Below are 27538 nucleotides of genomic sequence, written 5' to 3'. Positions count from 1 at the left end.
GGTTGCGGCCGGAGCAGCAGACGATCTCTACCAGCTACCGCTACCAGGAGCGGCCAGTTCGTCGAGCACACTCGTAGCGGCGTGTGCGGCTGTGGTGGTGTTAGGCGGTGCGTCATCGAGCACGGGAGCAAGACCGTACTACGGCTCCGTCGGCCCGCTTCCTGTTGTGTCCCGCCGCGGCGTGACCGTTGAGGCCACGTTCCGTTCGCCAGGCCGTGTGAGCGCGCTGTTTGTTTTGCCGCGCCTCAGCGGGACGTCTTGTCGCTTGTCTTGTCGTCAACTCGTCGCTCCGCTGTCCGGAAGAAGAGTCCCGCTGCCCTCGTTCGCTCCCCTGATTGGGACGAGGAAGAGAAGATAGAGTAGGATCCACCCGCCGGCCAGTTGGTTCCGTCGCGAGCTTGCGCGTTGATAAGGAGGGGACACGTTCTCATCGCTGCCCCGTCAAGGAAGGAATGAGCCGGAGGTTATGAAAAGTTGAGCCGAGCTTTTGCAAGGCCTCCCGTCCAGTGCTGCTGCTTGAAGAATCTCAGTCATTAGGAAGAAGACCCTCGGGACTCTGCAGTTCACGTACTCCCAAGAACAACATGTGTGCCATTGTGCAAGTCACCAAAACCACTGCCAGTCGGTTACGGCTGGTTGGCATCGGACTGGTGCTCGTGTTTCTCTCCTGTGCACCACCTTCGGCTGCTCAACAAGAAAGTGAGTACGGCAATATGCTTGTGTAAAGTTTTCGATTCTTATCGTGCTGATCTTAAACAGCGGCTTTTGTAGGACTAAAAAGTCGCAGGCAATGTCTGAGGAGTCAAGTCGTAAGACGCTCACTGAGTTCTTCTCTAAGAACCATAGACTAATCGGTCTGTGCGTTTTGAGCCGAGAGGCTGCGTAATTTGCGACAATGCGAGTGAACCAGAGCGGCGCTCGATCTGGGCGCTAAGTAGAACTTGACAGCACAATGCAAGATCCTCGCTTGTGGGTACAATGTGTAGACAAAACTTGTCCCACTACTCCTGGTGCTCATCATTAGCGTCAACAAGGAGGTCGTCGGGACAATGGGAAACTTGCCAGATCCTTTTATGTGGTGCGTTATTTTGCTAGTGAAGAACCGTACTTTGGAGCAGGTACTCATCTTATTGAAGGAGACAATGCTCAATACAGAGTTTCAACCCCACTCCCATAGCACACAAAGCCCTAGAGCAGTTTAACATCTTATTTGAAGAGGCAGTGCTCAACAAAGAGCTTTAACCTCAGTCCCATAGTACAAGAAGGCAGAGAGCAGCTTAACATCTTATTTGAAGAGACAGTACTCATAACAGAGTTTTGACCACAGATCAATGGCATAAGAAGGCGCAGGGGCAACACGTTATTTGGGAAGACAATGGTAAACGCAGAGTTCTAACCACTGTTCAAGAGCACAGGAAGGCCTGCCAACACGTATTTGCGCTTTTTATTCCTTGGGCTATTTTGGGATGTACCGTTAACAGGCCATTGACGGAAGCAAGAGAAAACTCGAACTATAAGCTTAAAGCATCGACACGTTGCACTAACCAGCTGTCGTGCGACTGTTAGACTGGCTAAGGCAGGAGTGACGCTGACAGCGTACACGTGGTAGTTAGGTTGAACGGCTGTCACTGAGGAAAGAAGGAGGGCCTTAAACTTGACCGAACAAGGTCACGCATTACGACAGCTCCAAAATAAAACGCGCATCGCCAAGTCTGGCCCTGACCTCCTGGGCAGCGACGCAGAGCGCACGTCGCCGTTTCGAAAGTACGCCATGTGGAACAAGGGCTTTCCGTTCTTCGCGCAATGTTTGTTGCCGCCGCGTCCCTGATCTTGATCTTGCTCCCCCTCCTCACTTCTCTCTATCTCCTTTCACATTTGCGCGCGCCCCGAATCCCAGCCCTTTGTTGGCGCGTGCGAGTCCCCTTGTCTTGTCGCGAGATCCGCCAGTGCTTTGCGCCCGCATGTACTGTAGTACCGCCTTCTTGACCGCTTGCATTGGCGCGCGCGCGCCGCACAATGCAACATCCAGTAGCCTCCTTCATCCCCCCCCCCCCCCCCCCGCCCTCCACCCATTGTGCTCGCGTCTAATTTGCTCCGCACCGTCTGCCCTTTCTGGGGAGATGGGGCGGCCATTAGCGCATGGAGCCGCGGCGAGAATTCGGCCAGCGCTTCGCGCGCGACGATGTACGCAAACATACACACACAAACACGAAGCGCGCGAGCTTAGTGAAGTCTATAGAGCGCGCAATCTAGGTCGCGAGCTTTATCTACTCACAGTTTTTTTTTTTGTTAGCTTGTTTTTTTAGATGGCTTAGCCGGCTTGTGCGGCAAAGGGCGCCTTCTGTTTAAGCGAAGTCCCGTGCATTCCACTTACTCCCTCATTTGGAGCTGGGAGGCCGCCTATTAGGATCGCCCTGTCTTCGGGGAAAACAAAAGGGCCGTCATCAACTGTCCCGAACGAGGTTGTCTGAAGCGCTGTTGCTACCACGCGCTTTCCATGGCTCGTGTAGAACTGAGAAGTGGACGACGCAAGAACCGGATAAAGAAAACAAAAATACACAGAAGCTTCGTCTGGACGCTCGAACAGTGAGCGCTTGTATGCCGGTCAATCCGAACTGTAGGCGTGTCTATGGACGTTTGCTTTTGACTTGTGCGCGCATGTGTCACAATCAGGAGAGGTTAAATTATTTGCATTCAACACTGTTACAAGCTCAGCGTGATCTATTGAAAGTGATGATAGTGATTTGAGTAGCGATGATGATAGCGGTTTGAATAATAATGATACTTATCATCGAGATATTTCGACTGTACAACAGGCTGTCATTCCAGATTATTTCAAGTCCACACGACTATAGCTTGCCCCTCAATTGTTGTAGTTCAGTGATGAGATCGAAGGAAAATAAAAGCGAACGCATTACTAGCGCTCAGTGTATGATTACTGCCGAAGTACAAATTGCTAACACAGTTCTTTTTTCTTTAAGTATATTTCCACGAGTCACATCGCCCTTGGAATTCCTCGAATGCAAAAGAAAAAGTAAATGAGCTTTCCTTTCGTTTGGCTCGCATATGTACGAGTCAGAACTTCTCTCTGTAAGATATCCCGTGTGGTCGTATAAACTCATGGGATTATAGATGCGGTCACTTTCCAACATTTCACATCTAATGTTCAGAGAGTGTCGCATATTATTAGATGTCCCGTTTCAGAGCAATCTTAACGATGTGTGAATAGACTTTTTTGAATACAGTGATGTTGCAGCGCCAGAACAGTCAATGGGACGAGTGACTTAACATCCCTGTAAAATCTTATTACAGGTCATTTGGCATGCTTCAATACCTCAACACTTCACCAGGCACTGTGCGGCTTCTGCTCTTTGCGCTTTGATTCCTCTACTTCGGGCTATAGGCGCGTTTTCAAATTATAGAAGGAGGGACATCCGCTGTAGTAGCTCGAACTTGAGCTGGTATATCCAAGCTGTAATAAACGGGAGGTGTTTGATGTGTACAGGGTATGGAATGACCAGAACGGATAACCGTTAGTCTCTTAGCCTAACAGAATGGATGCCGCGGAAGAGAAACTTAACCGAAGGTGGTAAACAGTAAGGTGGGAAGATGAGGTCGGGAAATTCGTGAGAATAATGTAGTCGCGGCGTATGCAGGGAAGTGCTGATCAGAGATTATCAGGATAGATCCTTATCCGGCGACAGCTCTAAGCAGTCTCTATAGACAGTGTCCGAGCAAACATATAATGGTATGAGTGGTAGTTTACCAAGATCTCTCAAGATAAAAGTATACAACCGCTGTATCTTACCGGTACTCACTAATGGGCCAGAAACGTGGAGGCTAACGGAAGAGGGTTCAGCGTAAGTTAAGGACAACGCAGCGAGCTATGGAAAGAAAAATGATAGGTGTAACGTTAAATGATCGCAAGCGGGAGGAGTGGGTGGGAGAACAAACGCGGGTTAATGACATCCTAGTCGAAATCAAGAGGAAGAAATGGGCTCGGGAAGGGCATGTAATGCGAAGGCAAGATAACCGCTGGTCCTTAAGGGTAACGGAGTGGATTCCAAGAGAAGGCAAGCGCAGCAGGGGGCGGCAGAAAGTTAGGTGGGCGGATGAGATTAAGAAGTTTGCGGGGATACGGTGGCCGCAACTGGCAAAAAGGGTTAATTGGAGATACATTGGAGAGGCCTTTGCACCTCAGTGGGAGTAGTTTGGCTGATGATGATGATAATGGCACGCATGTCTCGCAGAGCGTAGCAGCGTTGCTGCACTGATGCTGTGGGCATTTTTGGAAGGAGTAAAAATCAAGGATGGGGAATACACGATCCGCCGCTTTCCGCACGAAAAACAACGAAAGAGCCGAAATACTGCCCTCCTTTTCAGAGACAAGGGCACAGCACAACCTGCATGCGAGAACACACCGTAGGAAACAAAAACACAAACAAGCAGAGCAAAGGGGGGAACGGGGGGGGGGGGGGGGGGGGGGTTGGAGCAAGGCAGTGGCTATAGGTTACGGGGTAAGTAAAGGGCCGGCGGGACCGATGAACACGAGAGCACACGGTCACACCGCGACGCATCGGCACGCTGTGACCCCGATTCCGCCGCACTGAGGTGCTCCCCCGCCGAATCCCCCAACACTGCACGCAGTAAAGAAACCGCGGGGATCGCGCGCGCGTGGTTCGGTTCTGCCACGATCCGTCCAAAACTGGTTCCTTACGGTTGTCGGCGGCGCGGTTTAGCACGCTCCTCGGTTGTTCTTGTTTTTATTTGCTTTTTGTTGCTCCCCCCCCCCCCCCCCCCCCTCCCGCCGTCGCGCACAAATCCGGCGAAGAGCAGCGATCGGAATGCCCAGTTCCGCGAAGAAAGAACCCTTCGCGTCGAAAACTGCTCCATTCAGAGGTGAGCGACGAGGGCTCGCGAGGAATAACGTCGGTCTTTTGTGCGGTCCAGCCAATCGTTCCCCCGCGTCCCTTTTTTTTTTCTTTTTGTATATGTGTATGTTTCTGTGCGTGCTGCTCGGTACTCTTGCCCTGGGCACGTATTGCTTGGCCTCTCTGTGTATGGCGGTCCGGGCGGCGTCGACATCACCGAGGTCCGTTTCGTGTCTGGGGGCGCGCCGTCAGTGGAATACGTTGGTCACGACTTCTGGAGCGTGAGACGCAAGACGAAGCCGAGCGCGTGTGTTTACGCTGTCTTCGCGTGTTGTAACTCAGACTGCAGTCTCGCTGGCCTGAGGTGATGGCGTGCTTCCTCTGCAATATCCTGTCATCGGATTTCCCGCGCGATCAGGTTAAAGCCGGACACGTGACAGACATGTCCCATGACTAAACGTAGGCTGTGTAGTCATTGCACATCCAAGCTTCTTTGCGACATCGCGTACAAAGACAGAGTTAAGGAAACAAAACAAAATAATGAAGGCATTCTGCAACGAAGCACGGGATAATTAGAAGCAGCGCGACCAGAGGAAATTCCAGAAGTCAGCACCTGCTGGAAAGTGGAGAAAAATTGCCCCTGTTTAAAAGTGAAGCAAATTCCTCCGAGCCACCAAGCATTCGACGCCCGAACTGCTGCCCTGGCAATCGGGGTTCCCCTTGCTCCATATAATACACAAAAGGAAGACGTTTATAAAGCGCCAAGGAAAGCTGAAGGAATCCTATTCTGTGGGGTTTTTTGTTTTTTTTTTTTTTTTCGTCCCTGTTTCCTTCATTCGTGCTTGTGGTATGTGCTGTTCCCGGAGCCGTGTACGGTGGCTCGTGTAAGGCAGTGTCAAGAAAGTAAATAACGAAACAAAAAAACACGTAACCATATAAAAGTAAAGCACGCGCGGGTGGCCTTGAACCTCTCTTCTCCAACATAGGAGCCCGCGCGCCGTCTCGGGTCGTAAATTCTGACCGACCACGCCCCCTCCCCGGCGGACTCGCGCTCGCCGTTGCAGCGCCGTCTGAATTCGCCTGTTGTGCCTCGCCTCCTTCGCCTTATATTACGTACTTTCCCCTGTTCAAGCCGAACCATCAGCCAAGCCAGAGCGCTGTGCGTTGCCGTAGCCGTAGCCAGTTGCACCGGAGTGTTTGTACGCGAAAAAAGAACAAAAAAGTGTTCGAAACGTCCACTTGTAGAAGCGCTTTATGGCTGAGAGAAGACGTTCGTCGCTGGTCTCAATGACCATGGGTGCAACGTCGTTTCGAAAAGCACAGTGTGTACGGCCACGCATGCGCCTAGCAGTCTCTGGTCCAGAAAAAGGGATGATCCAGTGAGGACGACACTTTAAAGCAAATTACGCTTCTCGTTTGTCGGCTTCTTTTCTTTCTTTCATTCTATCCCATACACGCGCCTCCTTTCGCTTGCTCCTCAGCGAACAGCCGTTGTCGTTATCGTCGTCATTTCCTTATCATTCTCCACAGGACCCCTGCACTACTTGACATTTGTGCAAGCAGCACTGCGCTCTCCAGGTCCTTACTCTTTATTGCGACGAAATACGAGGAATTGCAAGGCCTCCGAGATTCATGGCTTTTCAAGGTATAAAGACAATGCGGCGTCTATGAGATAGCCAGGACAGGGTTGTTGTACTGTAGCGTACTCGAAGATACTGAATACAGGCTGGACGTTACACCCTCCGTGTATTACAACGCATGGATCAAAACAGATCAAGAAAGTTCGTAAACAAGGCGCTAAGAATCGCGTCCCAGGCGTCTGCACTGACTGCCGGATATGCCCGCTTAGATGATATTAGCGAGAACTTATAGCAGTACAATCACTGCCATCATCGGCCACGGCGAGAACAAACGGTGGCATGGGCCAGCTCTGTATCCTCAGAAGCACCGCTCATGCTTGGGGCGTTTTGTTCGACAACGGCGTTCTGTTCGGGCAATGTCTGCCCTTGCCGCCTCACAGCTTTTCTTAGTTACAGTACAGCCTGTTTACTGTGGACATGAGTTCCTGATTAACTTATCGCGCACGCGACACCTCACGTCTACAAATTGGTGACCCCAAACTCTGGTAGCCATGGCGACGAGTTGCGAGACAAGGACTGATGTCCAATGTTTAAGGGAATCCCCCAAGGTGGAGTAGGTTTGTAAAAAGGGACTAATTACTAAACAACATCCACCGAGGCGCAGCCGTAGGGCTACAAAAGAAAGCTATACTGCTTTCACAGAAACACCGTAGTTGAAGAAAAATTCTTCCTGGTCCGGGGTTCGAACCCGGGACCGCCGCCTCACCGGGGCAGTCGCTCTACGAACTGAGCTAACCGGAACGGCTAGCAGCATTTTGGCACCTTGGCAATTTGTCCTAGGGACCACTTTCATGCAGAGCTTTTCAAACGTAACAGGTCGAAGCCACTGTGCGACGTTTCCTTACGTAGAATAGAAGGAACACATTGAGTGCCTGCGTGTTTCCACTGCTGCAAACATGCCTCACATTTAGGCAGAGGTTCAGCCAAATATCCTTAGCAGAGTCCCCATCAATTTCTTTAATCAGCAGTGTCACCGTCATCGCTTGAAGGCGGAGTTCGCAGAAGGCGAATGTTTTCTGCTGTTTCATTGGCCATCCAGGCGTGTAAGGCTAGCCCAAGAAAAAAGAAAAAAAGTGGAGAATGGTGTTATCTGGGACGCATTAACCGGAAAGATAAGATAAAACGTCGGCAAGTTTCCCGGCAAAAACAAAATATGAAGTTCGGGACACTTCGCGGTCTGGGGCTCCCACCGACGCCGGACAAACCGAGTTGTCGACGTGGCACGAAGTGCTAATGCTTCTCCTAACGACCCCAAAATGACACGCAGGGCAGTACCCGGTTATTCTTTTTTTGTGAGTCAACTCCCTTCTGGGTTATTGTGCCGACACCGTCGCCCGTCCTGCTGGCGCCGTATTCTGCAGGTGTTGATGAAGCACCGCTCAACTATTGTACTTCTTGTTTTTCGTCCCCTACTTTTGGTTTGCGGCGAACACGGACGTTGGGAACTCTCTCTGTTTCTTTTTTTTTTTGCGTGAGTCGACGGTTGCTGGTATGCTCTTAGTGGGGCACGAAGTCAACGTTATCACGAATTCTTTCTTGCCATCTTTCTTTTTTCTGGTTTCCCTTTCTCTTCACTTTCGCTTCTGTCTGCCTCAGCACGTTGCACCCGGACACATGGGTGTGTTCTTCTTATGGTCCGAATAGTCATTTTCTGCGTGCGGCCGAAAATTCTTGGTACGCTTACGCTTGGGGCATTCCAGCTACCCGCGGGTTATTCACTTCTGACGCGAGCTCGTCGTTGATTCGTTTTACTTGTTTTCGTTTCTCTTTTTTTGCCTGATGTCCTTCGCATGGTTTCGTAGTTTGAACGTGTGAATTCGCACGTGAGTACCAGAGAGCTGCGCCCAACGCAGACGCATTAACCTGGAGACACCATTGCGCCGCAGACAGAGAAAGTGAGGCGACATATTCTATGCGTGTCTGTAGCCTGTATTTGTTGGCGCGAAGATGCTATTTTATTGCTCGTTTCTGATCTCGCGGTCGAATACCATTCTTTTTTTTTTCCTTCTTATTTATTTCTTTGCCGACGACTCGCTTCTCTGTCTTCGTACTATGTTGCTTTTTCTGTACGTCCACCCTAAACGCACCGCTCAACCTAATAGTCTGATACAGCTCCAGAACTAAGTGGCAAATGCCCTTTAAAGAAGACCGTCCAAACGATGGCGTTGACCTACTCTCATGACGTCATGGTCAACCACTTTGCGCCTGTTGGCTGCCTGCGATGCAAGGTGCAAGACCGGTGGTTGGCCAGAGTAACCGCTAAGTCAACGCATTTGCTTTATGCGGCCTCCTTTGTCAGTGATCTGCAGCTTCGGTCTTCAGTTACATCGGATTATAATAGCAGGATAGCATTATATACACGAAGCATATAACATATAACCTACGCAGGACATCCATTCCTATATCCGGCTTGTGCCCATCCTATACTGTGGCACTGAGCAGTGCCGAAAGTTACTACTGCTATATAATACTGTCCACGAAGGACAAACTTACTACCACCTTCTTATGAACACTCCGTAGTCTAATACAACCACTCTGGGCATAGCGTCAGTAAATGATGGAACATTGTTTAACTATATTTACCGACGTCAGCGGCGAAAGCAGGTAGTTTAGTTTTCTCTGGTAGGGTTGAATAGTCTAAGCTTTCCTGGGGATAAACTTCCACAGATAACTACAAAATTTACTCTGAGCTTCTCTTAGGTAGGTTGGCGGCTCGTACTAGTTACCCACCGCAACGGCTGAATGGCTTTGTCGTTTTGCTAGTTTGAGCAGACGGTCGCCTTCCGATGGAGGCGGCACGCCAAAGCGCTCGTGCAGCAAGCTTTAAGTTAAGAAACTCCATAGGGGGTGGGAGAGAGGGGGGGGGGGGTAATTAATTTGGCGGTCTGCGCTACAGCGTGCGCCATAACAGTTCCTTCGGCATTGGATCATGTAAAACCTGCTAATTATTGCTTAGGCGAATTGGTTTGGTTTATTAGGGTTTAACGTCCCAAAGCGACTCAGGCTATGAGGTACGTGAACTAACTATCTTCTTCTAGCTGTGTTCTCCTCTTTGTTTCGGGGTGCAACTTTTAAATGGCCCCTCTTTGTGTTGTTGGTATAAAATATGGTCGTTGTGTTCTGGCTAGCTCAACACCCTCCGATCATGACGCCGACATCATTCCCGCATTATCTAGGGGATGGTGAGTCCTGCTTTAATGAAATACAATACCCCGTTCTAGAACTCGGCAACGATTGTATCTGGGAAGCGAAGGCTTCTGTTCGTAGCATATACAGGGTGTTTCATCTAAGATAAACTCATTTTAAAATAGGCTTTTTGACTTAGAGCACTTTTTTTGGCATAGCATTGTCAGCGGGGTAGTTCACCAAAAGCAGCTAAAAAGTGCTAACTAGCAGGTTGGTTGACCAATACTGAATCGTAAAATTTTTAACTATTACTGCTCGGATCCTTAATTACTGAGAGGCTTGTAGCCCATCGTAACCAATATCTACATCAGCTTTAACGCGGTTATCATAGGCTCTGTGGCCCAACGAATTTTGTCTATTTCGACGAGTTACGTAAACTGAAGACCATGGTAGAGAAAGGGTGTGGTAGATGGTCCTTGGCGATCACAAAATGAACAAGGGAGGGGAAAACCTCAGGTTGCTTGAGCCAACGTTTCGACAAGGGGACTTGTCTTCGTCTGGACAAAGCGTTCATCATTGGCAGGGATTAAATAGGGCCTTCGCTCCGAGGAGGAAGGCCCCGGGGGTGGGGAAGGAAAGTGGTGTGAGAGGGGATGCGTGTCAGGAAGGGGAGGGAGGTGAATCTTGATTCGTTAAGCTGCAATAGTGGAAAAACTTATATCCGGGGGGTGTGTAATGAACAAAGGCTTTGAAGGGGCTGCGATGGGGGGGAGGCGCTGTGTGGACCTGAAAAACTCAGATAAGAGGATTAGTCAGCGTGGTACAGGGAAATGAGAACAACTGAAGAGGTTGCTTTGCCTGCGAGCTTCTATAAAGCTCATGTATTTTGGCTCGATGTAGACATAATTTGCAAGGCCACAGCGCTGAGAACGACCGCGTTCTTGAAATTAAAAAAAGAAACTGATATGGATATTGGTTACGGTGGGCTTGGTGTCTCCCAGTAATTAAGGATCCGAACAGTAATAGTTAGAAAGATAACGATTCATTATTGGTTAACCAGTCTGCTTGTTAGCACGCCTTAGCTCTACTCCGATGTACTACACCGCTCTTGTAGCTCAAAAAGCCTATTTTTTTTTAAATTGTGTGAAGTCTTTGGTCCAACACCCTGTATATTGTCCCAGTTGGTACCTGGTCGCATGCGCTCTTTCAATAGGCTTCAAAAGTCGCATAAGCAGGCATCTAACCCTTTTGCAATTTTAACTTATTGCGCACTTTTTGAGCCAATTCGTGCAACAGTAAAACACGTTGTTGGGCTAGTTGGTGCATAACGTTGATGAAAAAAAAAAACAGCCAAAAAAATTACCGACGATTACGTTACTTCCTAATGCGAAATTTGAGCGCAGCAAATAAGCTGTTTCACCTTTTCGATAGATTGAGGCAAAGAAATCGAGCAACACATGTATGCGCTATCACAGAATTTTTTTTTATTTTTCACACGTATTCCTTTAAAAAGACTCCACTAACAGTTCTTGACAGTCATGAAGGAAGCTTTGTGGTCGGAGAAATAGACTGATATATGTTCGACTTGGTACATCAATGCTTGATTCTCAAAGACGAGATCTATACAAGTGCCTCGCGAGGTTGTCACAGCCGTGGGACGCGTTACGAGCGAGAGGAACGGGATGTTCTCCCGCATAAGTGTTAGGAAATTGCTGTTTGTCTTTATGTCAACATTAAAGTCCCCCACTACTAACATCGGTGTGGATCGATGGACGGTTAATGCGAGTTGCAGGAAGTGCACGACATCTTTCGTGAGTGCGGTAGGGGCGAAGTAGGCAGCTACTACCAGCAAGCCGTTGGGCAACTTTGCGGCGCACAGTTCGCCAACTTCATGTGACGTGCCAAACATTTCGACTGGTATTGCAGAGAGACCTGTGCGCAAGTAGATAGCGACTCCCACCGCTCTGTTGTGGTCTCTGCGAGCACCACAGCAGTATAGGAAATCTATGATTTCGAGAGGCTCTTCGGGATCCACCCAGGTTTCAGCAAAGCAAAGTGCAGAGGAATGGCGCAGAATGTGATCGTGGTGTACGTCCTTGGCATGTGCGGCAAGGGAGCGTACGTTAAGAATGTGGTTGTTAATGATGAATCAAGTGCTGCCAGCGAATGACGCGTCCATTGGCTGTCTGCGTGTGTTACTGATGTGTGGTTAACATGTTAAGCTTCGCCCGTAAGAGTGGAACGCGACAGCGTCTTGCAACGCTGCCAGGGAGTCCACAGAACGCCATCGCCAATTCGGCTGTACGCCTTGCTGGACGGTAAATTTATTTTTTGAGGAAAGGAAATGTATCTCTCTCGCATATCTGGGTGGACACCTGCACCTCGCCGTAAGGGAAAGGGGGAAGATGGGAGTGAACGAAGACGCCGTATTAGCTAGACGCGCCTTTGTTCATTCTAAACCATTCAGCTGGCATTACGGAGTGGCTAGCGTGCTCGTATCGCACTCCGGAGACCCTGGTTCGATTCCCCAACTCGACCAATTTCGTTCTCGGTTTTATTGATTTATGCGGTCTAACTAGAAAGGTTAATTAGGCTATTTCATATTTATATTCTTGTATTTCTATCCATCGTGTTCTGTCATTAACCTGTCAATTGTTGGAACTGTCTAGGATGTTCGACACAACGTATATGAAACGAGCAACGTCTTACTGAGTGGGGAAGTGCGTGGTGGTGGAGGGAACGCGGCTTTGTACTTATCTGTTTTTTTTTCAGCAGCGTCTCTTTCCGCGGACGCTGTTGCCGCTGCGGCGCGCGTCTTTCTTTTCTTTTCTTCTGACCTCTTCATTCTCCTTATATTAATTAGGCTAATTGATTAATTAAGCAATTAACTAAACTCAGTCCAACTTAGTTGCAGCATCACTATACGATCCCTTTGATTGGTTGCATGGTTACTAGCCAAAGTACAATTGGCCCCATTTGAAATTCGCGCACTGTGACGTCACGAGCATTTCGACCAATTGAAAAGCGTAACATTGGGGGCGGAGCTGGTTACGAGGCCGACGCCGACGCCGACGACGACGCGAAACCCAGGAACGGACGCCAAAGAGCTGCGCTCTAAAACAGACGAACACAGGAAAACGAGAAGAAGTTAGGAAAGAGACTGGAGAAATCGTGCAACAGAGACGGGAAAACGTGCATGGTCACGTATTGTAGGCAACGCGTAAAGGGAAGCTGTTCAGTTAATTACCGACCATGAAAAAAGAAAATAAAGGTGCAGACGGGGTTATGCAAGGTTCTCTGCGTCCTGCATAACGCCGGTAGCACAGTTATGCTGTAAATATAAGCGCACGTGTCTACTTGAGTAATTAGCCTATTACACGGCTAGCCCTTAACAGATGATGAAGAGGTTCGAAGAGGCAATTAGCACAGCAACCCTGTGAGGCATGGTCATACGTGAAGAGGGAAAGTTTATTCAGAGAACTAGAACTGCACGGCTTACTTTCAGCAGCTTTTTTTTTTTTTATGTTAGCAACACGTCGCTTCTTGCATACGTTGCTTAAACTCCACTAACCTTTCGAGTAGGTATGCGCTTGCGTAAAAGAACACCTACGCTCAGACGTCGGAGGAGCTGTTGAATTTTTTGCGCTTGAATGATGTGCGAGTAAAATACCTGTCAGATCACGTTGCCTTCTGTTTTTCGCTGAGAATAAAGAAACTGGGTTATATTTATTTGTTTACCTCTTTGCCGAGTATACCAGTTTTAAAGCAGAATTCTTACATTTGCTTCTGTCGACACGCGCAATAAAATATGACAGTGATTGTCATCGATGCTGTTTGCATGCTTCTTTTTTAATCTCATAATGTTGAGGGATGGAAATTTATAAACGATTCCAACTTGTTCAAAGCAAAAAGGAGTTCATTACTGCTGCGCTACATTCTCCTTTTCCAGGGGCTTCAAATGCGAATAATGAACAGTTGTTCTTTGAGATGCACTCTGAGAATTCTCAACATTGAGGTATGGTCGTTCTCAGTCGAGCAAAGCTCCAGCCCGGGCTGTTGTCAGAAATGCGGGACTTGACACTCGGACCAGGTTGCAACCTGATATGCCGTGGTCACGTGCATTACAGGCAACTGCACGACGCTACATTACAGTCGAATGACAAAGTAATGTGGGCAAAATAAAAAGAAATAAATATAACAATGCTGACAGCCCAAATTGAAGGCTTTGACGTGTTCTGTCCACTCATCTTAAGAGCAAGACTGTGCCTATAGGGAGGTCATAAAGCTTATGTCGCGATAGCGAGTGATCCTATAGCCATTCTTGCGAGATGGCTTCCGCCAAACTCTTCATCTACACCGAACTTAACTTCGACTCGTACTAATTCAACCCTACATCTCTTTCTTCAATCGCGTAGTGTCTTGCTAGAGTCCGTTCATCCTCTTCAGCAGCAGAGTGGTACTAATTCAACCCTACATCTCTTTCTTCAATCGCGCAGTGTCTTGCTAGAGTCCGTTCATCCTCTTCAGCAGCAGAGTAGTACTAATTCAACCCTACATCTCTTTCTTCAATCGCGCAGTGTCTTGCTAGAGTCCGTTCATCCTCTTCAGCAGCAGAGTAGTACTAATTCAACCCTACATCTCTTTCTTCAATCGCGCACTGTCTTGCTAGAGTCCGTTCATCCTCTTCAGCAGCAGAGTTAAGGCCTCTCCCAGTAACGCTGAGTTTTTCCGGTTCGGTGCAGGCCGCGTCGTTCCAGTGAACTTTTAACTCTCACAAGGTGGTCACTCCGCCCAGCCGTCCTTGATCGCGGCTCTCTTCCCTTGCTATGTATATTCCGACACTCTGGTTAGATCCCCTATGGTCAGTTTCGCTCATTACGTGTTCTTGCCACATCCATTTCTTGTTTTCTAATCTCACCTAAAATATTCACATCTCGGAGTCACTCTCTGTTCCTCTCCGCTCTCTATCTATATCTCTTAATGTTACACATCATTTTTCTTTCAGCAGCTTCTAGCCAAAGCTTTACGTCTTGCTTAACCAACGAATTTCGCTTCGACCGCAGTACTCGCCTCTGCCCGCTAGACAGGCGAGATGAGATATAATAATCTCCGCAAAATGGCACAAACGTCTTAATTGATTATGGTCAGCTGGAAGGGCCGCAAAAGAACTTCCCTGGATATGTACCGCTGGGGAAGGGGAAAGGGGGGGGGAGCACTAGAACAACTCCTCAAGAATGCTCGCTACGCCGCCTCGATCGAAGATCATTGGCTGCGTCCTCGGCGCAGTAGGCAAGACATATCTCCTGCGGCGAAAAGGGCAACAAACGATGCCCGTGTCTGAGTCGAAAGAAGTGAAAGGAGTTACCGACCGCCGTCCCGCCTACCCCTTCCCCCTCTGCCCCCTACCTCGCTATGCACAAATAAATTGCGCGAAAACCCACGTCGTATATTTCACTGGCGGCGACCGGCTGCGCGCCCTTTCGCTGCGTGTGTGCTACAAAACCGCATTAACTCTTTGCTGCCAGCCTCTCACTCTCTCCCCACGCATCCCCCTCACCCAGTCACCGAGTCCCCTCAGCCCGCCCCCCTTGTATGCCCCCCTTCCTCTCGGATCAATGACTCCTGCGGTGGTACAGAGACCCACGAACTCAGTCAGACGCCATGCGTTTTTTCTTTGTTTTTAGTTTTCCTTCCTGCATTTCGCCGTTCAGTCTCTATCTCTCTCCCTCTTCGTTGTTTCACCCGAATCGTGAAAAATGCTTTGCTTTCGCGGCCAGACCCCACGCGAGCACACGATCTGCGAGTTAGCTGCAATCTCTGCCGGGCAGCACCAGCAGGTCGTCAGTCCCGAGCGAGGATTCCGTTTTTCTTTTGTGTGCGCGCTTATTTGTTCTGTCTTACGATGAACGCCCAAAAAGCCTACTCTCCGGGTCTCTCTTCAGGCTTGTATTCTTTTGTTCTGAGCTCGCTCTTTCTCTCCTTCATTGTGCGAGGTACCACGCGACTGCGAATTGCGAAAGAAACGCTTAAGGGGTGAACTTGGCCAAGCAAATGAGACTTTGAAGAAGAGTGCCTAGACGGGGCCGACGGTGGCGGCGATGGGCTGAGTTGGGATTCTCTGACGACGTAGGCGTTCGCGAATCCTTTTCCTCTGTTTCCTTTTTTTTTTTTGCTTTTGTTCTTCCAGCCTTTGTCAGCTATTTTGGACTACGCTGAGGGCGAAGTGAAAGTTGCCGGTGGGTGTGGAGGCAGAAGTAGGGGGGGGGGGGGGGGGGGGGTCTTTGTGAACCAGGATACGAGGCTAGGGCGGCTACTCTCTTCTTTTGATATCACTCTTGTTACTCTTTCGCAGAGGAAGTAAAAAGGAAATTCGACCAAAAAAAATGCCGCCGGAAAGGAGTATAATTCGCGAGACAGCAAGGGGTGGAGGAGCGAGTCTGTAGGTAATATGGAGGGTTCGCGTTTCCAAGTAACAGGCGGAGCGGGCAAAAACAGGATGCGGTGTTGTAGCTGCGATTTTTCGGATATCTCAGTCGGGGTTAAAGCTAGAAGACTAGGGCGAGTAGAACTGGAAGAAAAAAACTAACCTCCGAAACTGCGAGAGAGCCAGACATATTACAGCGACGATTTAGTCCAAACCTTATAGGCAGAAAATCATTATTCAGAAACTTCATTAACAGTAGTAAGCCAAAAAAATGAATAAAAAAGAAATCCGGTTTGTGCTAACCTAGCCCCAGGTTTTTTGCGCTGTAACAGGAGACAAACAGTTAAATGCAAGCACTGCATGCTTTCCTTTACCTAACTACAATGGCAGGCTATTGACAGCAACACCGTATCAATAACCAAACCAGCTATCATGTTATCAGTAACCATTCTAGCCAGTCGGGGATTGGTCCATCGTTATTGACCAAGCAGCGCTTCGGATATTGAAGCGCGAAGAACTAGAGAACTTTCAAAGCAACAGTCGGATACAACTCAAGAAAGAAGCGGCTTTTCCCCGTCAAAGGATCCCCTTCCAGCCAATGGCGTCCGCCGATTCTCATGACCCTGCTAGAGTGACAATGCAGGGAGCGGCTCGACAATACAGGGAAGGGACTATCCACTACAATGGAGGCATCTACCACTCCCTGCATTGCCACGCTAGCAGGTTCATGAGAGTCGGCCAACGCCATTGGCTGGAACGGGGTCCTCTGACGGGGAGTAGCCGCTTCATTCTTGAGTGGTATCCTACTATAGCCTTCATGAATATATGGCAGGTAACGACCTCAAATGAACGGGTGTGTAGTTGAAGGAAGGACATTTATAGTTCACCAATAATTTTAAACCGGCTCGCGAATCCACCATTTCGAGACTCCGCCACAGAACAAGGAGGCCAAATTTCCGCCAAATTTCAAAAGCAACCTATAGGGCGGTTCCGTCAAAGGAAACACGAGCTGGCACGCATAATAATAACGGTGTCGTGACGCGCACTACATCTTCCGTTTCCTTCTAATGTAAACGCGCGAACTTCGTTCATTTTCGAACGCCCTCTATAGCTCTGTTCGCCGCGTTTCCTCGATTCGCTGGAAGGTCACTCATCGCTCGAGTATTCCTCCGTTCAGGCACACCCTCGCGCGTGCGTACACAACGAGTCGAAAAAGATTCAGATCGAAATGCATCATTTCGCCGAATTGCTGGGCGACCCTCCTGTCGCTCCATTATCCTGTTTTCTTTTTTTTTGTTTTGCTAACATTTTTGTTTGCTTGTCTTCTTTTAGTTTCGCGCGCTTGGGCTTCACAATTTTGCGCCCATCGAAATATTTTCGAGAAAAGCAAAAACAGTCACAGAACAGCGTTTGACGATGACTGCCGCGCGCGGCGACCGTGACGGAAGCCGTGCCGCATCGCTCGTTTCCGCTGCTGTCAGAGGCCAGCGTCACCGAAGGCTTGAAAGCACCGGCGTCGGTCTTTTCAGCTCGCTCCAACATTGAGACAGGAAGAAATGCCGTAAAAATGTTTTCTCTCTCTCTCTCTCTCTCTCCTACTCCCTCGCCTTCCTCTACAGCGGAAGTGTATATATGCGCGCTTCGTGGGTATTTTTTTTTTTCATCAAAGCCAGTCGTGCGACACGCGCCTCCATCTTCCCCCTCACCCTCAACAACCCTGTCCCCTTCTGCATGCATGGCTTGTGTTTGTAGTAATTCTTTTTCGTTCTAACCTCTCTCCCTCTCCCTTTCTCCTCCCCCCCCCTCTTCTACCGTGGGTAACACGGCGTAACATTACCCAATACAAAGTGCAAGTGTCTAACGCGAGCAGGTAGTGAATCTGTTAGGTAAGCTGTCACCAGGGAGCCGTATAGATATGGGTTATTAAGTCGGCTCTAAGGGAGACCTCCCGTCATCTCCTACCTCGTAACTAGGGCCGTGGTTTGAGTTTAGTTCTTGTTTCTTAACTCCTTCCCTGTTTGTCTTGTAAGTGATGCGCCTCTGTCTAATACAAAGTGTAAATGTCGAACTCGCGCAAGAAGCGAATTTGTTTGACTGTAGCTCGCAGCAGCCGCAAAGATATGCGTTATTAAGTCAGCGAGAAGTGAGGCAGTCCGCGCACGCGTGGACGAACGAACCGCCGAAAGGATGCACGCGTTTTGAGGAGTTAATTATATGGTTTGCGGAGCGCCAGTGGGGCGTATACAAAAAAATTGAAATTAGCTTTGGTTTTCTGCTTCGCCGTATGTGCGCAGTTAGGCCTAATGGCTTCTCCAGCGGCGATGACGCGGAAAGAAGATCCTAATGTGTAATGCCACTATAAACTTTGTGACAAGGAAGAAGGAGTAATGTCGACCACTGAAATATATTGACGGGCATGAGGAGCTCACGTCGCTGAAGTTCTTAAAATCTTGCCCTCTCCGAAACGCACATACCGCTGCCAGTTAATGAACGTTTCATTTCTTTAAAAACAAACGGCCCTCGCTGTACAGCCAATGCCGTAGAAGTAAATATTGGCCAGTGAGTGAATAATAAGCTGTACAAAAAATTGTGCTCCTTTTTTACCGCAATTTTTGAGTAAATAACATCTTTTGTACACAGCTGCATGTATCACTGCACCAGCTGTTTATCGCCAACCAAAACACTTTTATTACCTTCGCGCAATGGAGAAGAGACGATTATATTCATTCGTGGCCAGTAGAGGTGGCTGCTAGTTGGGGTGACGTCACTGACAGGCGTGGGATTGGTGACCTCGGTGACCTCCAGTACAATGTAACATGCTGCATCGCATCGTTGAAGAGTCATTAGTTTTTATTTTTGCTCTCCCCTTGTAAAAACTGGTTTATAGACAGTCTGTAGACTTCGTATAAACTCCATTGCCTTCCTATAGGCATTTGCTTTTGTCTATTAATAGTCTATACATTCTTTGTAGACAAAAGTCTTCTATAAGTACGGCCATAAATCTATAGATTGTCTACAGACTGTCTATTGGATTCGTATTGCCTATAGACTGGTTTAGGTTTATGGGGTTTAACGTCCCAAAGCGACTGAGGCTGTGAGAGACGCCGTAGTGGAGGGCTCCGGAAATTTCGACCACCTGGGGTTCTTTAACGTGCACTGACATCACACAGTACACGGGCCTCGAATTTCTCCTCCAAAGAAATTCAACCGCCGCGGCCGGGATCGAACCCACGTCTTTCGGGCCAGCAGCCGAGCACCATAGCCACTGAGCCGTTCTGTAGGATTTGTCTACAGACAGTCTATAGACCTTATAGTGAAAACTCTATGGATAGTCAATAGACTATGCAAAGAAATTTTTGCAAGGGCCCGCCGGCGCCGAAAACCGCGCAAAATACCTTCCTGATGAAACTTACTTTAGATACAAGAAAAATCCCATTCTGCGTTTCATCGCGGCCACTGCAACCGATCAGCAATGCATACAATATGAAGTTTCATCGTGAACGTGCGATTCGTCGGTCTTCGGAATTCCGCAATCGTCAGATCCCGTTTTTATCAACTCCGTATTCGTCAGTCGCGTATTTGTTCCATTCCCTGTACATCAACCCGACATCCATCAGTCGCTCTAGCGTTGCCATGTTTCCTCTTTTCTGCTTATCAACCAGAGTGCATCAGATTAAACGTAGGCTCCCAAAAGGCAAAGTGAAGCCATTACTTGCAACAGCTTTATTTGAGCTCTTGTCTCTTTTCCAAGTGACTGCCTTCGTTTGCACATCAGCTCATCAGCACGGCAAACCAGCTCGCCCAAAGTTTCACTTAATTCCTGTTTAAGTAAAATTCATTATTTTACCACATTTTCTTCAAAGCTGCTTCTTCGAACCTTAGTGTTAATCATAAGCGACAATGGACTTCGCGTTTGGCCCACTGTGCCCTCAGCTGCCGCAGCGACATCCACCACAACAACCCAGTGGTTGCCCGAGGTTCCCCCAACTCCTTGCTACCATCTCGTCCCTGACACGTGCCTTACAAGTGGGCGCCACTTTCCAAGAGCACGCCCTGACACCCACGAGCGAGAGCCGAACACAATGTCTAGCACGGCGCGGACAGGTCAACGCCACAGAGCCCATTAGGCTACCGAACAAGTGAGTGGGACGATGCCTATCTCCGGGATCCAGCCGTCGTCTAGCAGGCATCTTACGTGCATGCACCTGGCTAAGTGAAATGAAGAGTTAGTGTCTCAACCCTTCGGTCACGAGTCGTGTTCGCCCAAGCGTGCGCGTTCCTGCAGCAGCGACGCGAGCTCACGGGAGTCCAAGCGGAAGCCCCTTTTGGGAGGGGCGTTGTACCAGACCATCACGCCATAGCCATAAACGAAAGGCTTCCTCTGCTCCCTGAGCGTCAGCCGTCTGAACGTTATAGCGCCCGCGTGCACGGGCGAACTCGGTGGGAATTCCCGGTAGCGACGACAGAACGCATCGTGCGTCGAGACAGTGAAGGGAGGAGCTGTGGACGACGGTAGCAACACGCCGAGACCGTTTTCGGGCGCTTTGGAGGGCCGCTCGCCGTGTACCTCGCTGTTTTTCACTTGCCCTTCTCTGACTCTCTCTCTCTCACTTTCCCCGCCCATTCCGACACCCGGCTTCCAACACCATCTCTGCTTTTGTAGTTGCTGTCGATGAATTTCACTATAAAAGGTATCGGAGCACAGCCTTACCGCTACTGTTCTGCGATCGGTCGTTGGGCGAACGGTCAATGTCCAGGAATCGAAGTCCGGAGAGGAGATACCATCGGGAGATGCTGTATTGCCGTAGGTGTCCTTATTGCTTTTGCAGCTTTGCCTCATGCGTGAAATGTTTCCCGCGTGACCGATGCCAGTGAATAGAAAGCCTTCGTGGCGCGATCTATTGTGCAGAACCGCTTTTCACTGGCCTTACCTTTTTGCCAGTTGCTTTCGCGCGCTGACTGTGGACGTGGGAAGTTAGGGACCGTGGCACCTCCACATGAAGCGATGCCCCGTTTCAGAATGCAGGCGGCATGTTTAGTAAGGATTCTCTCCGAATCCCTTGAGACTCCTCGACATCTGCCGATTTCGCCTGTGATGTCATGGTAGCAAGAGTTATTCGCTGCCTGTGGTGCCATAAGCAGGCTCTGTCACCTCAACAGAAAGCGGAAAGGGGATCGGGCCGCCGCGGTGGCTCAGCGGCTATGGTGCTCGGCTGCTGACCCAAAAGACGCGGGTTCGATCCCGGCCGCGGCGGCTAGAATTTCTTTGGAGGAGAAATTCTAGAGGCCCGTGTACTGTGCGATGTCAGTGCACGTTAAAGAACCCCAGGTGGTCGAAATTTCCGGAGCCCTACACTACGGCGTCTCTCATAGCCTTAGTCGCTTTGGGACGTTAAACCCCATGAACCAAACCAAACCAGCGGAAAGGGGATCGGGGTTCGCAATCGCTTCCCGTATTTTGTTTGTTGTTGTTGTCCTCTAGACGAATGGCACATGCCCACAGTGTAGGATGATAACGCCGAATTTTAACTAAAGATGTTCTTCTTCTAAACGCTGGTATAATCATCCCTCTTTCTTGTTAGCCACAGCTAGTTCCCTGTGTAACGATACGTACAATTCTAGCGGCTCGGCGAACGTGGCTAATCCGCACACATGTTCTTACAAATGTCTTATTTTTGTCTTCTAAGCTTATATTGGTTTGGTTTGGTTTAGTTTATGGGGTTTAACGTCCCAAAGCGACTAAGGCTATGAGAGACGCCGTAGTGGAGGGCTCCGGAAATTTCGACCACCTGGGGTTCTTTAACGTGCACTGACATCGCACAGTACACGGGACTCTAGAATTTCTCCTCCAAAGAAATTCCAGCCGCCGCGGCCGGGATCGAACCCGCGTCTTTTGGGTCAGCAGCCGAGCACTATAACCGCTGAGCCACCGCGGCGGCTAAGCTTATATTGAAATAACTAGCGAAAGAATCTTGGCGGAAGTCTTTTCGTGGCCTATAAATGTTGGGCTGAAGAAGCTAGAATGTAAAGTGTCGCTCTAATTCTCAATCCCTTGAAAGTGTGAACGATGAAAAGACCTGCTTTTTAATATATCTACTTCCACGCATAGAAGGCGTCTTGTGTTGTTGTTGTCGTTGTTGTATCCAACGCATTTCACTCTATGCGTTCTCCGTTTCTGACGTTCGTGTCTCGTTATCACAGCGTCGGGATGTCCCAACGGCCGGCTGACGTTCGAGCTGGTCACGGGCTACGTGTACAGTGCCCCGTCGGACACGATCGAGCTGAAGCCCGGGACACTGCAGCTGACCGACTGCCTGGAACACTGCCGCCGAAACGCCTCCTGCCAGTCGGTCAACTTCGAGACGGGCCTCTGCGTCCTCTTCACTTCGAGTGCCACCGAGCGGCCCGCGTCGCTCGCAGTCTCCCAGTTCCCCGTGTTCACGCTCTACGCGCAGAAGATCTGCCTCTTTGGTGAGTCCCAATCAATCAATCAATCAATCAATCAATCAATCAATCAATCAATCAATCAATTAGGTTTGGTTTATGGGGTTGAACGTCCCAAAGCGACTGAGGCTATGAGGGACGCCGTAATGGAGGGCTCCGGAAATTTTGACCACCTGAGGTTCTTTAACGTGCACTAACATCAAACAGTACACGGGAATCAATCAATATCATCAACTGTGTTGAAATGAATACCTCAACCAACTAACTAGGCCCACTTCAATGGCGCGCTCTGACTCAACTAAAGCAACTCGCCGATCGAAACAGTGTTTTCGAAGTTACATAGCGTGCGCAGAGAGCCTGTGTTCATTGTAATTCGAAATCAAGAGGAAATTCGCACATTCGTCGATGGTTTGAAAGAAAAGCGCAGGGCTGCTCTAATAAGACTCCAATAAGACTGGCCTCTTCTCCCTTACCTTTTTTTTTTTTTTTGAGGTTCTACAAAAGTGCGCGAGTGACCTACACTGTACAAAACACATTGTAATCAGGGAGTAATTACTCTATGGAATCCAGTCGATTACCTCAAGCACATTGGATTAGAACACGTTTATCGAATCGGCCCAAACATCGGCTGTAGCCAGCCATGGCATAGAAAGCGAAATCCCTTAGTAAAGAAGAGTTGCTGCTGTTTTTGCGGTCCAACATGTCTCATTTAGAGGTCTTCGGGCGTTGAGGGGTTTCGCGACTGGCAGTTTAACTTCGTCGAAGCAAACACTGTAACGTAATCCACTTTGTCGTCAGAGTGCACATGCCAGGAATTATGAGTTTCCGGACTTTGTGTCGGCCGCACCTGAGGCAATTTAATGCAGGCGAAATGCTCAGCAGCACAAGACATTGGCCCAATATTGGAAGCGTGTTGACAAAATTGGGCCCTAAAGACAACCAGGGATGCCATTTTCTTCTGCTTTTCTAATCAATTAGCTTTAAGCGATAACATATTGAGTAATATTCTAAATCGAACAACAGCACAAAATAAATAAATTAATTAATTAAAAATCCCTCGTGTCCCTTGGTTTCTGTGGCTGTTGGCTTCTCTCATTGTTTGTTATTGTATGTTGTGTTTCACAATCCGAATGAGCGTTTATTAAGCTAGGGCAGTAGATTTTTAGAAATAATATGCCGAAGGAGGATCGTTAGTCGGTGGTGAAGATATAATTTTATTCAATAAATATTCTGTGCAAAAATAATTAAATAGTCGTCAACTGCTTTGAAAGTCATGTTATATGAATAGTCGAAAGCCTTGTTTAAGCTCGTTCAGAAAATATTAAAAGGTTTATTACCTAACATGCTCTACCAAACTTCACAACATCTTACCTTAAAGTCAAAATGACGTTTCCTAAAATGGCACACCCTGTACATGGCGAGCACAGCTAAAGAAACACTGCGCGATTTTCGCGTTTTCTTTCTTTTTTGTTTGTCATCGCTACCATGTCTGTTAAGTATTCTGCGATAGCGTGTAACATTACCTGAGAAGTTTTCGCAGAAACCATTGCACTTTTTGTGTTACGGCATGGGAAAATCCATCTTTATCACAGAAAGTAGTTATGTGGGGACACAAATGTTCGACGTCACGTCGGTTGCCTTCGCAGCCTTACAAATACTTCCTATATGTACAGTCACGCCAGAATCAAACGCAAACATGCGTATGCCGCACTTTTCTATTCTGCAGCGAGATATTCCGTTACAACTGGTTTGTGAATGTGTACTATCGGTATACCTTTTACTCAGAGACAAGGATCAGGTCGGTTGGGCACTAAAGTTGAAAGTACATAGATAAGATATTTTGTTTTCACAGGCGCTGTTCGCGTTTCGTCCTGGTCTGACGGCACATTCTTGCACTAGCTCTTGCAACCTCCAAGATTATCTCCATGGCTGAAAAAACAAACAAACAAGGTTTTCCATTTTGGGCGCATATTTTCGGCGCACGCTATAATACCAATAAAACGAAAAAGCAGACTGCTTTATTGGCAAAGCGTGTCCGCAAAGTTGTAGAGATATATACCTCCAGCACTAGCAGCCTCTCAGCTCTCCAAAGTTTGCCGCGTGACGCAAACTTCAGCCAAAAACGGCACAGCTGAACGCCCTACCCAGTAGCGGCCGCTGCTTTAGCTATTTTCAACCTCCCACGGCAATGGCGTCTATATGGTCGCCTACCGCTCTTGATAGAAAGCGAGCGTCTATGCAGCCTCCGCCGCCTCCTAGTGCTACGCCCTCTCAGGCCTCCAATTTTCGTTCTCTGCTTCGCCAGTGCACATTGAAAAGTTGGCCAACCATGGCTCGCTAAGTTCCCAAAATGCAGGGCCCTTCAGTAGCGGCGGTGTTGAAGCTACCGGCGCTCCTGTCACGTACAGAGACTTTCGTCACCGTCTCGCCTGAAGGCTCACGATATAGAAAGAGGGCGTTCTCCGTCTCTCCCCTGATAGCAGGTGTGAATGGCTTTTGTAAGCGGGAAGACCCCAGAGCGAAGCGTATCCGAATAGCAGGCCGGCAATCTTCTAGGCTTTTCAGGGAGCCGGTGAAAGAACCGAGTGGTTAAAGAGAAAGTATAATCGCTCGGTGAATCGTTGAGCCTGACTAGTGGGAAATTTAGAGGAGTCTCTCGCACTATAGAGGGACGGGTTAGTGGATCATTGAAACTGCTACGGTCTGTTTATATAGCTTTTTTTTATTGCTTCGCCCGAACTTGTGGAGAGGTCGCGAGAGCCATTCTGGCGACCGAGTGTTTAAACTTTCACTCAAGGAGGTTTTTAATAATGAAGTAGATTTCAGTGATGTACACAGGGGATTTTTTTTTTTTTTAGGTACACTCCACCATTTTACCTCCATCCTTTCGTGACAGTTCTGCAAGCAGAGTCTGTGCGCAGTTGTGTTGGTAATATGGTGTTCCCCACACCCTACGTTTTTAGTTGTCACTCGCAGAAAGGGCGAAGTTCACACAGACAAAAAGTTCGCATAAAGGCCGCGTACACGGCGAGCCACGCATTCAGCAAAGTGTCTAGTAACCACGAAAATGACGAGCTTTTATATCGCGTAAGAACAGCACGGTAAAGTAAGTGGCTTTTAAGAGATAGACCGCATATACTCCGGCCGGCTCTAAGTCCAGCTTTCTTTTACATTACTATTAATTGTGAGGCAATTGTGGAACATTATAGCTTAATGTTATCAACATAATGATGAGAATCGCCTAATTAATCTTCCAATGCAAAGCAAAATCTAGCTTCTAAAGTTTGTCCTACGTTCGCACTGGGCAGTTATAACTTCCGTACAAAATCAACGGTGTGAATTTCCAACAGTAGCAGAGAACTACAAACGTACCGGGGGGGGGGGGGGGGGGGGGGGGGGGGCGTTCTGAGGGCATATTTATTGATATGGTGCAATGGTACGGTATGCGAAAAAATTGCGTTCATAAACAACTTCCCGTTTAAAAATTGCGCTTCTCCAAAATTTCTAGATATAAAACAAAGGGACAGCTACGCGGCGAGCACAAACCGAATGGAAGTGGGGCAAAAAATTCACCCGGTCTCCTAGATCTACAGCGCGGGCTTTGTTTGGATATGTTAAGAAAATACTACACGCTCCTCTGTGCATTTCTTTCTGTCGTTACGTTACTTTGCGCTTGCTATTTGACAAGTAGAAGTCTGATAGCTCTTTTTACCGCAGCGGTGGCCTAGTGGCTTGACCATCCGCCTCGCATGCGGGAGGTATGGGGTTCGATCCCCAGCGCCGCTGGGTACCCGCATGTGATACAATGGGCACAAGCTTTCCCCTGGCCTGGTGCTCGGGTTCTTCAGGGTAACACTCTTGGGAAATGGGTCATTGACCCCATCTTGAGGACTTAACCCAAATCGGTCCAATATTTGAAGTGAATGGTGTCACTGAGGTCATTTCCAGGACCCGCTTTTGCCAATACATTTTCAATATCGGACCGATATTGGACCGATATTGGATCGATATTGAGTCGATATTGGGAGACGAAAGCCCCTTGTGCCATGGCTCTCTTTGGGCCCAGATGTCATTATGCCATACTTATGCATTATTTCCTCGATTCTCACACCATGCTGTTCTCCTTTCCCCGCAGGCAAGCGCCGCTGCAAGCGTGACTGGGCCTTCGAGCGGGTTACGGGATACGCGCTGCGCGACCTTGCGCGAAAGCGGCTCCATGCGGTGGCGCGCGAGGAGTGCATGGACCTGTGCCTGGACGAGACCGAGTTCCAGTGCCGCTCGGCCAACTTCGACCCGTCGACGGGAGAGTGCGCCATCAGCGACATGGACCGACACTCGGTGGTCGGCGACCGATACTTCGTGCCGGCCGGAGAGGGCAGCGAGTACCTGGAGAGCAACTGCGTCGACGGTGAGCCCTGCAAAGTTGTACTTTCTGTTTCGAGCTCTACTCACGTGGTTGCTATACTCTCGTTGACGCTGTACTTGGATTAGCACTGTGGGAACGTTGACGCTGTAATATACTATGCAATAACGTTCGGGTCCTGTTGACGTTGTATTAAGTCGTAGCAGCTTTCCGGCCAAGTCGATGCTATACTCACACTAGCGTTGTGAGCACGTTGAAGCTACGCTTGCACTAATGTTATGGGAACCAACTGTACCTAGTAGCAAAAGCGTTGCGGACAAGTTGACGCTATACTCGCATTAGCTTTGTGAGCACGTTGAAGCTATACTCACACTAACGTTGTGAGAACGTTGACGTTGTACCCAGTCACAGAAGTATTGCGGCTGAGTTGACGCTATCTGACACTAGCATTGTTAGCACGTTGAAGCTACGCTACCACTAACGTTGTGAGAACGTTGACGCTGTACATAGTCACACATGCGCTGCGGTCAAGTTGACCCTATACTCACACGAACTTTGTGGGCACGTTGAAGACATGCTCACACTAAAGTTGTGGGAACGTTGACGCTATGCTTACAGTAGCGTTGTGGTCACGTTGATGGTATACGCTCATACTAGCGTTGGGGTCACG

At 48.7% G+C, this 27538-nt stretch overlaps 1 protein-coding gene across 1 annotated transcript in view; it reads left to right on the top strand.

Annotated features, from left to right (window-relative positions):
* Positions 1-584: 584 nt before the first annotated feature.
* Positions 585-27538, top strand: part of LOC149365963 (uncharacterized) — a 103020-nt gene continuing 76066 nt past the window's right edge. Inside the window, exons 1-3 of the mRNA XM_089549101.1 lie at positions 585-699; positions 22263-22532; positions 26641-26913. Of these exons, the coding sequence (XP_089405227.1) occupies positions 585-699; positions 22263-22532; positions 26641-26913 (658 nt within the window). The remainder of the gene's footprint in view (positions 700-22262; positions 22533-26640; positions 26914-27538) is intronic.

Source organism: Amblyomma mixtum, chromosome 1, assembly GCF_055824585.1.
Source record: "Amblyomma mixtum isolate Tamu chromosome 1, ASM5582458v1, whole genome shotgun sequence".
Lineage (NCBI taxonomy): Eukaryota > Metazoa > Arthropoda > Arachnida > Ixodida > Ixodidae > Amblyomma > Amblyomma mixtum.
The sequence above is the reverse complement of the archived record's forward strand: the minus strand, read 5'-3'. Positions and strand labels throughout refer to the sequence as shown.